The 16,943-nt window shown below is 42.3% G+C and overlaps 1 protein-coding gene across 3 annotated transcripts in view; it reads left to right on the forward strand.

Annotated features, from left to right (window-relative positions):
* The window catches only part of LOC126998334 (RING finger protein unkempt homolog), an 87,591-nt gene that overhangs the window by 45,011 nt on the left and 25,637 nt on the right, over positions 1-16,943 (forward strand). For 2 of the 3 annotated variants that reach the window (XM_050859829.1, XM_050859831.1), the window contains exon 11: positions 7,539-7,757. In XM_050859829.1, coding sequence (XP_050715786.1) covers positions 7,539-7,757 — 219 coding nt within the window. The remainder of the gene's footprint in view (positions 1-7,538; positions 7,758-16,943) is intronic. The other variant, XM_050859830.1, reaches the window with a different exon arrangement.

Genomic DNA, 16,943 nt, shown 5'->3' on the forward strand with positions numbered 1-16,943 from the left:
CCATAAATAGTGCAAGGTCTACTTACCCTTACAACAAGAGAATCGAGGGTGTACTAGCAATAAGTGCAAACAAGAATTCCTTGTTATCATGTAGTGGTTGTTGGAGGTACAGGTAACTCTCGATTTACGCGAGTGTTGCGTTCTTGGAGACGTCGCGTAAATCAAAAACAATGTAAATCAAACAAGAGGTAGGTTTCTGTCGAAAAATAAATACCATAATTTTCGGCGTATAGCGCGCATTTTTTCACATAAAAAATGCCTGAAAGTTTAGCCCTGCGCGTTATACGCTGAGTGTACAAATTTTTATTTCTTCTTTGGGATGTTTTTAAGGGTCTGTTTTTCGTCTTATCCAATAACAACGGCAAACTTACCTTTATTATTGTTTATAATCCTTCATAGTCAGTAGCTGTCCTATAATATGTTACCATAGAATACAGGGCAATCTAATAACTACTATACAAAGACTAAATCGGTGGAAGATCGTCCATGCCTTGCTGTTATCCCGTTTTTCCGTCGGGCGCCATTTGCATGATCTTGATCTTGATGTCACAGGTGGCTTAAGATTGTATGACTAAGGAGCAGTACAAGCTACATAAAAAATCATATTGGAAAAAAATGTCCATGTGTTCATTATTAATTATGAATATTAGTGAGAATAATGGGGTGAATATGATATCAGAAACTGAACATCATGAGTCTTGTACAAGGAGTTATTTCACGCAATCCCAGCCCGGCCGCCATTTGCATTGTTTACAAACCACACAACCACACCCACACAACAAACAGCTGCATGCCGCGTGTCACCAGAACCGAGATATCCACTCGGGCACTCATTCTCAGCCTCTCGTGTGAGGAAGAAATGAGACACACCATGAGGGGCTGGCTAGTATTGGTACCGGTACCGAGCAGTCTGGTACCGGTACCGTACCGTATTGCAGGTACCGTTAGTACCGGTACTAGCGTGGCAGCGTAGGTACTGTATTGTTGTTCAAGTGGCGCGGGAAGAACTGAGCTCAGCTGTGTGGCCGTGTGACTCCAGTTGCATGAGACATCTGGTGGCCACTCCATAAAATATCGCGTATAATTGAAAAAAACGCCTAAATTAAACATTTATTTGGATTTTGGACCCCGCGTTATTTCAAAAACGCGTAAACCAAACTCGCGTAAATCGAGAGTTATCTGTATAGAGGCGGCATCGCCAGCAGCTTGAGAACCAATGAGGAGCTGGTTTTCCCGCCTTACCTGCTGCTCTGCTAATCACAGCCTGCGCTGCCCACCAAGCAGAGCGTTTGAGTTAAAGCCCGGGAAGTAAACATTGTCCTCAGGACTCCTCGCCTTATTATTATTAAAATTCACAAAAAATCAGCATTCTGGTTAAACCCTTTCAACATGAGGACGCGTATGCTGCGTCCTTGCGTGCCCCGTACCATATCCGGGACGCGCATACTGTGTCCTGGCTCGCTTTAGCCAATATACAAGCTATTTTATCTTTATATTTATGCTTACATCTCAAAATTATCAATTAATCTATGTTTCTTTATGTGCACCATTTAATTCTGCATGTTTTCATATATAATACATGATGATTATGTTGAGTTTATGGCTGAAAACTTGTTATATTCAATAGCGACATTTGAAATTTGCTGCGCGCGGCGATCCCGGATATGGCGCGGGGCGCTGTTTTGGCCAGCCGTAGTGAGTTTCTTTATGCGCACCATTTAATTCTTCATGTTTTCATATATAATACATGATGATTATGTTGAGTTTATGGCTGAAAACTTGTTATATTCAATAGCTACATTTGAAATTTGGTGCACACGGCGATCCTGGATACGGCGTGGGGCGCTGTTTTGGCCCGGCCATAGTGAGTTTCTTTATGTGCACCATTTAATTCTGCATGTTTTCATATATAATACATGATGATTATGTTGAGTTTATGGCTGAAAACGTGTTATATTCAATAGTGACATTTGAAATTTGGCGCGTGGCGATCTCAGATACGGCGCGGGGTGCTGTTTTGGCCCGGCCATAGTGAAGGGGTTAAAATGAAATGGTTCATACCATAGTTTAGGTGAACGACATAGATTTAAAAAATCCACATACATTATGGATATTCCAATTATCATGGCTAATTTCCAGATGGTCTTTTAATTATCTACTCACACAGTTTGAACATTACACTTGTTAGGGAAACCGGTTTATAGTTCAGTGCCTCTTGTTTATTTCCACTCTTACATAGTGGGACCATATGTGCCCATTTCCATTGCACTGGGGCTTCTTCAGTCTTAATTGAACAACTTATAATATCACGAATTGGTTCTCTTTCAGTACCTGGCCTGATATTTCATCTGAACCCATAGCCTTCTTGCAGTCTAATGATTTCAATAGCCCCAGTGTCTTTTTTATCCACTTTTTTGTTTTCCATCCTTATGACACCTCTCATCATCTCTTCAAATTGTCTCTTGGGTAAATATTTTTTGAAAGTTTTTATTTGTTATTTCACAGATTTCCTTTGCATCTTCATAGACTTCGTCACCCATTTTGATCATATTTACAACTTTTTTTCCTTAATTTCTTATTTATGTGTTTATTAAAAAAAAATTTGGGTCCTCCTTTCATTTTTCTATTATATTCTTTTCATATTTTTTCTTCCCTCCTCACTTAGGTGTAATAATTTCTAGCTTGTCTATAGCTTTCTCTATTTCTGGCATTCCTTCTCCTTTTTAAATTTCTCCGTGCTTTATCTTGCTTTTGCTTTGCTTCCAGACATCTTGTTTTAAACCATTCTTTTTCCCCTCTTTATTTTATCACATAGTACCCACTTTACTACACCTTTAACCCCTTCAACACGAGGACTCGTATGCTGCGTCCTTGTGTGCCAAGTACCATATCCGAGGACGCGTATCCTGCGTCCTGGCTCACTTTAACCAGCATATGTGTTATTTCTTCCCGGATATTGTACGATAGTTTTCAGAATGTAGGTCGTATATGATACGGTGTCTCATTTGACTTTCGATATTATTATTGTGTACGAACGTAAGTGTGTCTTACACGCATTTGTACTTCACAGTAACAATCAGTTCTAACAGAAAATAACAAAAATAATAAGAAAGAAATGATATATGTGTATGTGTGTGGAGTTCCTCTTCCCTCGAGTTGCCAAGTGGCTGGCTAGTGCATTCATTGTCTCATCACCACCTCGGCTCTGGGACGCAGGCTCGCGCGGGAGCTGCGGCCTCCCCTCCCTGCCTCCCCCTCACACCCATCTCGCTGTCTCTGTTCTCTTCCTTCCTTCCTGCCTCCTCCTTGCAGTCTCCTCTCTCCATCTTTATTCATGCAGGGGAGGGTTACAGAAAATGGGTCTTTGCCTGGATTGTGTTCATGTACACACATGCACACACATAATTCTGTCACGCCAGGGGTGGTTATGAGATAGTGTGCTGGCTGGCGGCTCGGCAACTCAAGGGAGGAGGAGTTCCACACACATGTGTATGTTGTGTCTCTCATTATTTTTGACCTCTCTTATCTCCCTCTCTCTCTCTCAGGCTATATGCTGATTTGTAGTGACAACACTCCATTTCCTGCTCAGTGAGGGGAAATATGAAAAGTGTCAGACTATAGTTTTGCAAAAAGATGTATCCCAGAGAGAGAGAGAGAGAGAGAGAGAGAGAGAGAGAGAGAGAGAGAGAGAGAGAGCAGCCTATTTTCTCTCTCTCTCTCTCTCTCTCTCTCTCTCACACACACACACACACACACACACACACACACATGGTGGCTGAGTGGTAGTGTGCTGGGCCCACATTCACTGCGTGATGGACGATGCAGGTTCGAATCCCCACGCTACCACCTCGGATTTTTCAGTCACCGCCGAGTGGCTTAAAACTACCCACATGCTGTCCTGAAGACCACCCATCAACCCGGACTCTAGAGGAAACCATCCAAGTGAATCAAGAAGGAGTTCCGAGGGGCAGCATGAGCCACTATAAACACTTGCCTGCACCATGACGGGCTGGGGCCGACTACCATCCAGGCCCCTCAAGAGAGCCTCCTGGCGCTATAGGCATTCACGTAAAAAACACACACACACACACACCGCTCAATCAGTAGAGCACTATGCTGCGAGGCTTAACGGCCAAACAGGCAGTGGTTCGAGCCCCGCTCAGGCCGGATTCTTTCGGTTGACTAGGAGTGGTTACTGTCCCCCCTTGAGCAAGGGGGATGGGGTGTGTGGTGCATGAGGTCCTGGCAGTACCCAGAGATCGATGATAATGAGCACTTGCTCTCGTTGGGAGGGTACCTGCTGGCGAAAGCGAGTCCAACTCATGATCAGGCCGTGGTGAATTACACACACACACACACACACACACACACACACACACCTACATACAGAGAAGTGCAACTAAAATGGTCCCAGAACTCAAATATGATGTATGAAGATAGATTGAAAGAGGTAGACTTGATGATACTGGAACAAAGAAGGGAGAGAGGAGATCTGATCATGCTGTACAAGTTAATAAATAAGTCTGATGAATTGGATAGAGATGATCTCTTCTTAACTGCGAGGACGCACAGACTGAGAGGACATAGGAAGAAACTTAATAAAGGAACCTGTTTGAGTGACTTAAAAAAGTATAGTTTTCCCACATTGAAGTGTTGACACGTGGAACAGCTTGCGGGAAGAGGTGGTTAAGGCGAACAGTGTCCAACAAATGAAGGAAAAGTTGGATGAATGTAGATATGGAGACGGGACTATTAGAGCTTAGCTCGGACCCGGTAGACTATAAATAGGTTAATACAAATAGGTAAATACACACAAGACCCACCTCCTGGAGAACGGCCTTTCAACCTTTTGCTCTGTGAAATCTGTGCGCATTGCCAGCGAAGCAGTGGGATGTTTTCCATGATCTTACGTCTGTGTCTTTCCCTCTCCTCCACTTTCCTCCACAAATCTATTTGTTTATCACAACTAATGTAAGAAGATACAATTCAGCAGATACACGTCATCAACACATAACCCAAATTTCTCTGTGTATTTATGCATACATCTCATAATTATCAATTAAATTGTTTCTTTATGTGTGCTGTTTAATTTTGCATATTTTTATATATAGTACGTGATGATTATGTTGAGTTTATAACTTAAAACTTGTTATATTTAGTAGCGACATTACAAATTTGACGCTCGCAGCCAGCCCAGATATGGGGCGAGGCACTGTTTTCGCCTGGCCTTAGTAAAAAAGTTAAAGAAGTAGTCATATTTTTGTTGTACTTTTCTCGGCTTTCATTTCTGCCCAATTTATGCTGTCAAAAAAGGCTCGCAAATCATTATACAGTAAACCCTAGATATAACGGACCCGCTTATTATGGATTTTGGATATAACAGACACAGGTCAGATAGTCAGAAATCCTCAGGAACTGACGGAGAATAGTTTTTGAACCACCTGCTTCTGGTAACTAGAAGAGCGTCTGCTAGCCACCTCGCCCTCCTCCCTTTATCTGCTGCCCGACCTTCGGTTACCATAGTCTTTTTCAGCCCACCTAATGAAATATTTTCCTCCTCGTGGTTTTCATTCAAATGAAGAATGTATTTATTACACCACAAAAAAGTTTTATGCATCAATCCGGAATATAAATGTAACGTTTAATTTTCGCCGCTTATAACAGACTTTCGGCATCAACGGACTAAGTTCTCCCCCGATTAGTCTGTTATATCGAGGGTTTACTGTACCTAGCTTTATTGTAATTTCGACTTTTCTCCTTTTGGGTTCTCTAATCCAATCTCTTCACATTCTTTGTCAATTTCTGTTTGTAATTCTTCATGGTCACATTTTCCCAGTGGGCACACGTGTTGCACTTTACTTAACTAGTCTATTCCTTTAGTGAAAACTAAGTCCAATCTTGCGGGCTCATCTTCTCTAAATCTCGTCTCTTCCCTTACCCACTGCATCATGAGGTTATCTGTGGCCAATTTTAATACTTTAGCTCCCCATGTATTTTCTTCTCCTTTGACTTCAAACTTTTCCCATTTGACATTTTTACAGTTCAGGTCTCCTGTTAGAATCACATTTTTGCTATTTTTAATAATATCCACTAATGCTTTACTTGTACCTTCAAACAAGTTGTTATACATTTCACTTGTCCAGCTTGCTGTGTGTGGGGGCACATATGACACCATTGCGGTTATTCACCGCATTTCAACTGTAATAGAACACTTAAAATTTCTGTATTTTCTGGTCCTGTTCTCACTTTTATCATTTTTAAATCTGTTTTGACCAATATCATCACCCCTCCACCACTGTTTCCTATTCTGTTTTTCTATATATATTGTAACTGCACTCCTCCATTCCCACCATTTTTGTACCTTTTGCTAGTTTTGTTTCAATGATGCACATTACATCTGGTTTAACTTTGTTCAGGTAGTCTTTTAATTCTTGCTCTTTTCATATACTGTATTTCCTGCCATATAAGACGCATTTAAAAAAAAATGAAAAACCACCCTACATCTTATACCCTGATGGTTAGGTTTTGGTAGGCCTAGGGGTTATTGTTATTGGTACGAGACCAGCACCCAAAACACCTCCATTTGACACAATAGTTCCCAGATGTCCCCAGAATGAAATATATATGTTTATAAATTATTAGATAACAGTCACAAATGAAAATAATGCTAAAATTTTAAATTAACATACCATCTGTTAGATTGTTGTCTTCATGCTGTAAATGCGAGACGGCCATTGTTGATATAGATACAAGCTGGCCGTTGTGGTTTTCAACCCTAACACCTTACACAGACAAAACATGGCATCATTGTAAACAGCAAACAGTATTGTCCAGCTCAGCAATAGTTACAGAGTTCTGTGAATAAAATCTATGGTAATTTTGTTGAGGTAATGAATAGCTTTACGTTGAAGCTACAGGCATCATTTATATCAAGAAAGTGGCATTATCTGATAATGCTTCGTGCGCTTACCATGAAACATGGCTGTGCATGCACAATGAGTGAATCTTAGTCCATCGACATTGGTTAACCTAAGCTGTTTTGCTCCCTTCTTTTCCCTATTGTTGTGACTTTTTACTTGTTCTCCTCTTTTCTCTTCCTGATCCACCTCTTCATCAGTCTGTCGTTTCACACTCTCCAAAAATAACTTTCTTTTTCAGACTCCATTCTTTCTTCTTTGCTTTGCTTTGGCCACAATTTCCCTCATTTTAACTCTTTGATTACTTATTACTTATTGACCTGGTCAAAAGTAAACAGGATACTTAAGGATAACACAGGCTCAGTACACTATAACTAGGTAAATACGTCTACTTTCACACATCAGTTTAGTTCACTCATATCTATACTATTCTATCACTATTCCCCTCTTTTTCAGATAGTCATTTATATGTGGATTTTTCATCACCTAAGGTTATGTAGTCATTCCACCCTTTAAAGCTTTTATACAATTTTGTACAAGCCAAGGTTGATGTATTGTATGAAATAGACTTCCTGTAACTTTTTTATGTTGCCAACTACAAAAGTGTCTCTTTGTCTCCAGCAGGGGACAGCAGCATTCCTAGGAGCCAATGGCGTAGGCAAGATAAGTGGTGGGGGTGGCCTCTTTGACCTGGCATCCAACATGTCCCCACACAATCGCAACCCCTTAACTAATGCCCTCTCCCAGTCACCTCTGGTGGCTCCCTTCAGTGCTTCCAACAGCTCCAGCACATCAGAAATCCAACGCCTGAGGGAGGAGCTGGTCACCAATAGAGCCAAGGTGGGACCCAAAGTATTGTGTATAAGACCATAAGAGTCCATGGAAAAGGCTTTAAGGGGAGCATCCAACGTTTCTTAAATTATTGGTGTATGATCCTGATTATATTCATGTGAAATGTATGCTTATGGTGAAGTAATATACACTCACTTTCAGATCTATAAATCGATACATAATAGCTGGAAAAAATAAAATGTAATTTTTCAACAAAACTCAACTCTCTATTTATCTCTTATCTAATGACCTAAGCTGGTGAAAAAAAATACCAAAGAAACTTAAAGCAGAATCCAAAAGATTCGTCATGGAAAATTTTTCAATTTTGCCTTTGTTAAATGAAGAGATTTTTTTTTTCTATTTTGTTGGTGAATCTAACGAGATTAATTTTTCCGAGACTTGTGCATTAATTAAAAAGAAAACCCATGATCATTTTCTTGCGGTTCAGCTCCTCTTTCAAATGATGTATTGTTTATTAAAATCAGTCAAATAGCGGCAAAGATATTGCAGAAAAAATGAAACTAATCCCGTTTTCTAAAAAAAGAGTTAAAGTCCGAGAATTTATAGAGTTTGCCCTTTAAACCTAGATTCCTTCCCAGTTGGTATTCTTTACTGGATTCCAGTTTTTTCTTTGTTTTGTAGGACGTTGTGTATTTGATGGTGTCCTTTTCTTGGAAATCAAGCCGAAATGCGAAAGTTATCTCTGGCTCCTCTGGGGTGACTGATGAATGTGCCAGCTTTGCTGCCTCCAAGGCCATCGCAGATGTTAGTTTGCCTCAATATGCCATACAAATATTCTTTTAGGCTATCTTCTACGCTGAAACATGACAATGTATGCACCTGTGTTTTTTTTTTTTTTTTTTTTTTTTTTTTAGCCACTGGTAGGCTTTCTCGAGGGGCCTGGATGGTAATGGTAGTCAGCACCAGCCCGTTATGGCCTAGGCAAGTGTTTTATAGTGACGTAAGTGACGAACGGAAGTGGCCGTAGGGGGGTGATTCACCCGTAACTCTTGTCATATTTGCTTATTTCTTCATAATATTTTGCCACAAGTTACCCGAGGCATGTACAAAGACATGTGAATTTTTTCAATTTTATCGATTTAAAAAAAAAAAATAACGCTGGACGCTCTCCTTAATTAGGGCTGCCCCTAACCTTCCATGGGTACCATACATTTTCTACTTATTTCCCAAAGGTATCTGATCCCTTTAAGTTTGTAAAGGATAGCCATGCAATCTGTGTATTTCATAGCATACTAATAGTGGTCTTTTTCAGTAACTGACACAAACAGTGCACCATATGGCAGTACCTTCCTTCCTTTACCTTTAATGTGCATATTTTGACAACATGAATTGACCTCTTATTATTAATATTTAGTTGTTATCAGTCAGTTGTAACAAGGTTGTGTTGAAAAGTATACTCAATTGCATTACTTTCCATTGTTGCCAAATATATTTTGAGAGCATATTATGAAGTAACCTAAAGAATACAGCTATGATGAACCTGCTGCCATATATAGAGCATTGTTTGTCTGAGTACTTGGAATGGACTTACGGCTATGCAACAGAAGAAAACAGACAGTCTTCAGGTTTGTAGTGGAATTGTCAGAATTACTGGAACGATCAAAGGACATTCTTTGGGCATAGGGGCTTCTCTGACAAAGGCTACTTAGTTGTGGTGTAATTCATAAAAAATTAAATAAAGCAGTAATGTGAGCCCCCCCATAAAAACAGTGATGGAAAACAAATTAAACAAAGTATTTGTATGCCTTCATGAGTGCTAGGCATCTAGTGACCACAGTAGCATGAGAAGGATATTTGTGTACCTGAGAGTGAACAGCAATCAAACTCTTATTTGAAGGTATATATCGTGTACAGGTATCTCTCGGTTTACACAAGTATTGTGTTCCTGGTGAGCTTGCGTAATGTAAACAATTTTCCCATACTGTAGTGTTTAGTGTGTTATGCACCAACCCTGGTGCCCTTCACATTAATGAACAGAACCAGAATTAAATCTGTGTGTGTGTGTATTTACCTAGTTATGATATACAGGAAAAGAGCCGTATTAGGCTCATGCTGTCCCGTCTCCATAACGCTTCTCATCCAGTTTGGCTTTAAATTCATGAATCATTTTTGCACACACAGTCTCCTCGTCAAGTCCACTCCATGCTGTTATGCTTCTGTATGGAAAACTGTATTTCTTGATGTCTCTCCTACAGTCGCTCTTCTTCAATTTCTTACCATTGCCTCTTGTCACACTTCTGTCACGTAGCACTAGGTCTTCCCTGTCCAATTTCTCCAATCCCTCTTGTATCCTGTACAATGCTATCAGGTCCCCTCTCTATCTTCTGCTCTCCAGTGTTGTTAGTCCCAATTTCTCCAGTCTTTCTTCATAAGTATGTTCTCTCAGAGTTTCCGGTAATATAGTCGCTACTCTTTGTATTCTTTCCAACTTTCAAATTTCTTTCTTCAATCTAGGTGACCACACTAATGCTGCATATTACAGTCTTGGACGTATCATCGATGTTATTAGTTTCTTCACCATTTCTTCATGCTACTTTTATGTTTCTAAGAAGATTGTATGTTTCCCCAGTTATCTGGTCTATATGTTTTCCAAAGGATAACTTGTCTGTTATGATCACTCCCAGATCTTTTTCTTCAATTTCTTTCATGATTTTTTCATTACTCAGAGAGTAGTTCCCCAATTTTCGTCTACTGCTCTTACCAAACTCCATCACGCTACACTTCTCTGTATTGAATGTCATTTCCCATTTGCGGGACCATTCGCTTATTCTATCGAGATCCTGGATCAGGGCTACACAGTCTTCTTCATTAGTCACCCTCCTCATTATTTTAGCATCATCAGCAAACATATTCATATAGCTTGTCACCCCTTCTGTCATGTCATTAATATATATTACAAACATAATCGGAGCCAACACCAATCCTTGGGGGATTCCACTCGTCAATTCCATCCAGCTTGATTTATTATTCCTAATTACTGTTCTCATTTCTCTTCCTCAAAAAGTCCATAATCCAATCCAATATTGAACCACCCAGACCTCCAACATGATTAAGTTTCCATATTAATCGCTTGTGTGGTACTTTATCAAACACCTTCTTTAAGTCCAGATACAGACAATCTGCCCAACCGTCCTTTTCCTGCATTATATCAATTACTCTTGATTAGAAGCTGATCAGATTAGTTACACAAGACCGTCCTCCTCTGAATCCGAATTGGCTATTTGTTAATATACTGTTTTCTTCTAAATACTCCAGCCATCTGTTTTTTATAATGTTCTCACATCTTTGCTACTACACTGGTTAATGAGACTGGCCTCTAGTTCAACGGGTCTTCCTTACTTCCTCCTTTATATATTGGGACGATGTTAGCCCTCTTCCAGTCTCTCGGTACCTTCCCTTGTGCTAGTGAGACATTAATCAAGTTGCTCAACTTTTCAGCTATTTGCTGGTTATACTCTTTTAGCACCCAATTTGATATACCATCTGGTCCTACTGATTTCCTCGCATCCAATTCTTCCAGTAATTTTCTAACTTCATCTGCTGATGTTTGTATTCTCTCCAGACCCACTCTATTCCCCGGCACTGCATCTACACCTTCAAACTCACTCTCCCTTGTGAACCCTGTTTGGAAACAGTTATTCATCACTTCTACTATTTCACTTATACTATCAAAAGTTTCACCATTAACTTTAACTTTCTGAATCTCATCGCTATTTTTCAACTTTCCATTTATGAACTTATAAAACAGTTTTGGCTGGTCTTTGCACTTATCTACAATATTTTTCTCAAAATTCCTTTTTTCTTCTCTTCTTACTTTGACATAAGCATTCCTCTTCCTTTTGTACTCATTCCACAGATCCTTCCTCCTATTTTTTCTCCATTTGTTCCATGCCTTCTCCTTTTCCTGCTTGGCGTCTACACACTTTCTATTGTACCACTCTTCTCTTGATTTCTGGCCTTCTTTCATCCTTGGTACCCACTTTTCCACTCCTTCGTTGTAAATCCGTAGAAAGATAGCCCATTTTGCCTCCACATTATCAGCCTCAAAAAAAAGTATCCCATTGTGCTTCCTCAAAATATTTCCCAAATTGTTCAAAATTTGCCTTATTAAAGTTGAACCATTCTTTCCTGTAGTCCTCATTCCTGATTATTTTACCTCCTCGTAATATGTACTCGATAAGTACGTGATCGCTCTTCCCTATAGGGCTCTTATAGTCCATCTCCTCTATGATATCTGGCTCCCTGGTGATTATCAAGTCCAATCTAGATGGCTCGTCTTCTCTGAATCTTGTATTTTCCTCTACCCACTGTGTGAGGACGTTATTTATAACCAATTCCAAAACCTTGCTCCCCCATGAAGCTTCACTTCCTTCCGTTGACTAGTTTTCCCATGACACTTCCTTACAATTAAAATCTCCCATTATCAGAATCTTATCCTTCTCCTCCAGCAATCTCCTTAGGCAATCCAATGTATCTTCCAGCTTCTTCTTGTACAATTCTTCTGTCCATGAATTGTTTTTTGGAGGGACATACACCACTACGATATTTCTTTGTGTGTGTGTGTGTATAATAATAATAATATACGGTTTGTTTAGGGAGAAGCAGCTCGAAAGCTGAAAATATACATATTATATGGGGAGATCATTAAAACTGCAAACTTAAAAGTAACTTAGGAGTAAAGAGTCTATGTGTTCAGGATTTTCACTATTGTTGGTATTGCACTGTTCTTATACCTGTCAGTACGCGCACGTATGGGGAGCAGCTTGTTGTTGTGTCAGACATTGTGGTGGGGAGGGGGAGCTACCGGGGGGAGCAGATTCCTATGTCGTGGGTGATGAAGGAGTTTGGTGGCGAACTGCTGGAGGAGGTGTTGGTGGCGGGCCAGAAGGGTGATGAGGTGCAGGGCGGGGAGGGCCTCCTGGTAGGTGGAGTAGCCGGTCCCCAGGATCAGCCGCACCGCCCTTTTCTGCACCCGCTCGAGTTGATGGCGTTGAGGGAAGATGACCAAGCAGGGGACGCATACGTGACCCGAAGGAGTATGAAGGTGGAGTACACACTCGCCAGCTCACACGCGGGTGTCCCCAGCTTCTTCAGTCTTCGGAGGAGGTATAGCTTGTATGTGGCTGACTTTATGAGGGAGCTGACATGTTGGCCCCACGTCAGTTTGTCGTCAATGGTGAGGCCGAGGAGCTTGACAGAATGAACCATCTAGAGGGTACAGCCGTCGATGGAAACACAGGGAGGGGGGAGGGTGTCTGAGGAGGTGTGGATGTGCATTACTGTAGTCTTGTTGGTGTTGAGGGTGACTTTGTTGTCGGTGGTCCAAGTGTGGAGGCGGTCAAGGAGGAGCTGGAGGTGGCTGAAATCTGGGTTGTCGTTGTTGATGGTGGTGGCGAGGGTGGTGTCGTCCACATATTTCCACCGAACACTGGTGTCCGTCATGGCGTCATTTACAAGCATCAGGAAGCATGCTGGACCCATCCTGGTACCCTGAGGGACCCCACAGGTGAGGTGCTGAGCGGGGGAGGTCACTCCCTGATGCCTTACGACCTGACTCCTGTGGGAGAGGAAGTTAGTGAACCAGGACACAAGGCTGGGCTGAAGCTGGAGGCTGATGGCTTTGGTGATGACGGTGGTGTAGTGAATGAGGTTGAAGGCTTTCCGGAAGTCTACAAAGGTGAGGGCCACTGGTGTTTTGCGTTTTTCGAGGTTTCTGTAGATATAATCAAGAAGGTCAACGAGGCAGTGAGTGGTGGAGGAGGACTTGATGTTCCCGAATTGCTGTTGGTCCATGAGGGGGGCGAGGTGAGTATAGGCCCATCTGAAGATGAAGCCTTCACAGAGCAGGCTGGGGATCGGGGTGATGGCGATGGGCCTGTAGGCACTAAGGGACTGAGGTGTGCTTGTTTTCGGGACGGGGGTGACATAGGCTGTCTTCCAGGCTGCGGGACACTGACTTTGACGGAGGGAGGCATTGATGATGGAGCACAGAGGGGTGGCTAATTCTGTGGAGAATTCTTGGTAAAGTTTGATAGGGAGGTCAGCTGGGGTAGTGGAGCGTTTCGATTTAAGCTTGAGTAGCGCGTTGGCAACCTCGTGCTCGTAAACTAAAGGGAGTGGTGTAGGTGTGGGTAGGTAGGCGGGAAGTGAGGTGAGGTCTAGGCTGGGCAGGGACTGGCAGATGTCGATGAAGTGGGTGTTAATGACCTCAGCTGCTTCCGGGGCGGGCAGGTGAGTCACACCCGGGATGGGGGCGGTGGTCTTGCTTAATCCACACAGGTCTCGTATCTTGGAGTACCACCTGCTGATGTTTTCCTGCTTGAGCTTGTGTATCTTGTTAGGGTAGTATGTTAATTTTGCTGCCTTGATTTCCCGTATCACTTTGTTCCGGAGATGCTTGAAGAGGGAGGGGTTGGTGAAGAATGCCGAGTTGCGTTGCTGCATGAGTTGCTTAATATTGGGTGTGATCCAAGGGGCATCTGATGGGTGGATTCGCAGAGATTTTTCTGGGAAGAAGCGATGGTGTGCTGTGGTGATAGTTTGCTGGTAGTTACTCCACTTGTCTTGAACGTCCTCAACAGTGAGCACCTCAGTCCAGGGGTACCATGTAATCCACTGACCAAACTGCCGCATTGCTGAGTTCGTCACGGGTCTGTAGGTCTTGGCAACGGTGCATGTGGGGCGTGAGGTGGAAGGCACCGGTGACCACAGAATGGAAGCGTGGTTGCTGCGTCCCATGGGAGGGAGTGGCTGAGGGGGGAGGTAGTGCTGGGTGAGGTCGGTCAGGATGAGGTCAAGAGTGTTTCTCCCGTGAGTGGGAAAATCCACTACCTGAGTGATTAAAATCACCACATACAGTGAAGACTCAATACTCGAACGTCTTGGAAGTCAAACTTTTTGATACTCGAACGCAAAAGTTCGACTTGGTACTCGAAAAAATACTCGGTACTCGGTACTCGAACGTCCGCACACATGGTTGTAAACAAAGGCTCCTGGCCTCTCCCTCCCCGCCGCCGCCAGTTGTCCCGCTGCAGTCGTGAGAACAACATTCTCCTGCGTTCTGTTTGTGTTTTTTTAAAAAAAGGCAAAGGCAGATCACATTAGACAGATTCTTGTTGAAAAAGGAATCTAGTGAGAGTGCAAGTGTTAGTGAGCCACAGCCCTCCACTAGTGGGTTCACAGGAATCACACCAGGAGACGAGTTACCAGACAGTGACTCGTCCTCCGTCGAATAACCTCCCTCCTCCTCCCCACCCTTCTCCCCTCCTCTTCTACGTTATCCATCACCAGCCTTCACTTACGGTCAGTACAAATCAAAATTATAAAAAAAATTACATTGAAATTTTTGTAAACTTAAGGTTTTGCTAAGGTTAGAACGAATTACCTGATTTATAGGTATCGGTAGTCGAACTTTTTGATACTCGAACAGCCATTTGGAACGAATTAAGTTTGAGTATTGAGTCTCCACTGTATTACTACTTTTGCAGAGGGGAATCTTGAGCGGAGGTCATCCATGGTGTGTGTGTGTGTGTGTGTTTACCTAGTTGTGACATACAGGAAAAGAGCTACGCTCGCGCTGTCCCGTCTCCATATCCACTCTTATCCAACTTTTCCTTAAAATCATGAATGTTTCTTGCACAAACCACCTCCTCCTCCAGTCTGTTCCACAGCTCAATGCTTCTGTTTGGGAAGCTAAACTTTTTCACATCTCGCCTACATGTGGTCGCCCTCAACTTCTTTCCATTTTCTCTTGTTTCTCTCTTGCTCCACACCCACAGGTCCTCTCTGTCCAGATTCTCCACCCTGTTCGCCACCCTGTACACCGCTATCAGGTCTCCTCTTTCTCTTCTCTCCAGGGTTGTGAGCCCCATGCTATTGTGTCTCTTCTCGTAACTCCGATCCCTAAGTTCCGGTACCATCTTAGTTGCCATTCTCTGTACTCTTTCCAGCTTTCTTATATTCTTCTTTTCGTGAGGGGACCAGACCACTGCTGCATACTCCAACCTTGGCCTTATCATTGTAACTATTATTTTCTTCATCATCTCTTTGTCCAAATACACAAATGCCGTCCTTATGTTCTTCAGCAAATTCATAGTTTGTCCCGTTATCCTGTCGATGTGTTTGTCCGGTGACATGTTCTCTGAGATAGTCACTCCCAAATCTTTTTCTTCCATTCCTCTGCATATTATCTCACTTCCCATCTTATAATCATATTCACATCTACCACTCCTACCAAACTATTTTTTTTACATTTCCCAAGGTTAAATTCCATCTGCCATGTACCACTCCACTCCCATATTTTCCCAGGTCCCTCTGCAATGCCTTACAGTCTTTCACATCATTGACTCGTCTCAATAGCTTTGCATCATCTGCAAACAAACTCACATAGCTGGTCACTCCATCCACCATATCATTTATATAAACAGCAAACATTATTGACGCCAGCACCGAACCTTGTCCTCATTTCCCTGTTAGTTAGGAAGTCCTCCAGCCACTTAATCAGTCCATCACCCACTCTTCCCTTATTTTTAATTTTCCAAATTAGTCTTCTGTGCGGTACTCTGTCGAATGCCTTTTTCAAATCCAGGTACACTCCATCCCCCCAGCCTTCTCTTTCTTGTATTAAATCTGTCACCCTTGAGTAATAACATCACAAGTTGGTGACACACGCTCTCCCTCTCCTGAATCCAAACTGGCAATCCGAGATAATTCTCTCTTTCTAAAAAATCCGACCACCTGTTTTTAACTAGCCTCTCACAAATCTTCGCAACCACACTATTGAGTGATACTGGTCTGTAATTTAATGGGTCCTCTCTCTTTCCTCCTTTATAAATTGGTACTATGTTTGCTCTCTTCCAATCTTGTGGTACCCTTCCTTCACTCAGGGAGGCGCTCATTATGGAGTGCAGTTTCTCTGCAAGTTGCTCACTTCATTCTTTCAGGATCCACCCTGATACTTCATCTGGCCCTGTCGCCTTTCTTACATCCAGCTTGTTCAAGCTTTCTTTGACCTCCTGCACCGTTAACTGTATCTCCTGCATAACCCTTCCTCTTTCCTGGCCCGGTGGTTGTACGAATTCGTCTTCCTTTGTGAAAACTCTATGAAAGCTATTGTTCATCACTTCTGCCATCTCTGCTGGGTCTTCATATGTAGTTCCATCCATTTTCAGTTTA

Source organism: Eriocheir sinensis, chromosome 14, assembly GCF_024679095.1.
Source record: "Eriocheir sinensis breed Jianghai 21 chromosome 14, ASM2467909v1, whole genome shotgun sequence".
NCBI classification, from domain to species: Eukaryota; Metazoa; Arthropoda; class Malacostraca; order Decapoda; family Varunidae; genus Eriocheir; species Eriocheir sinensis.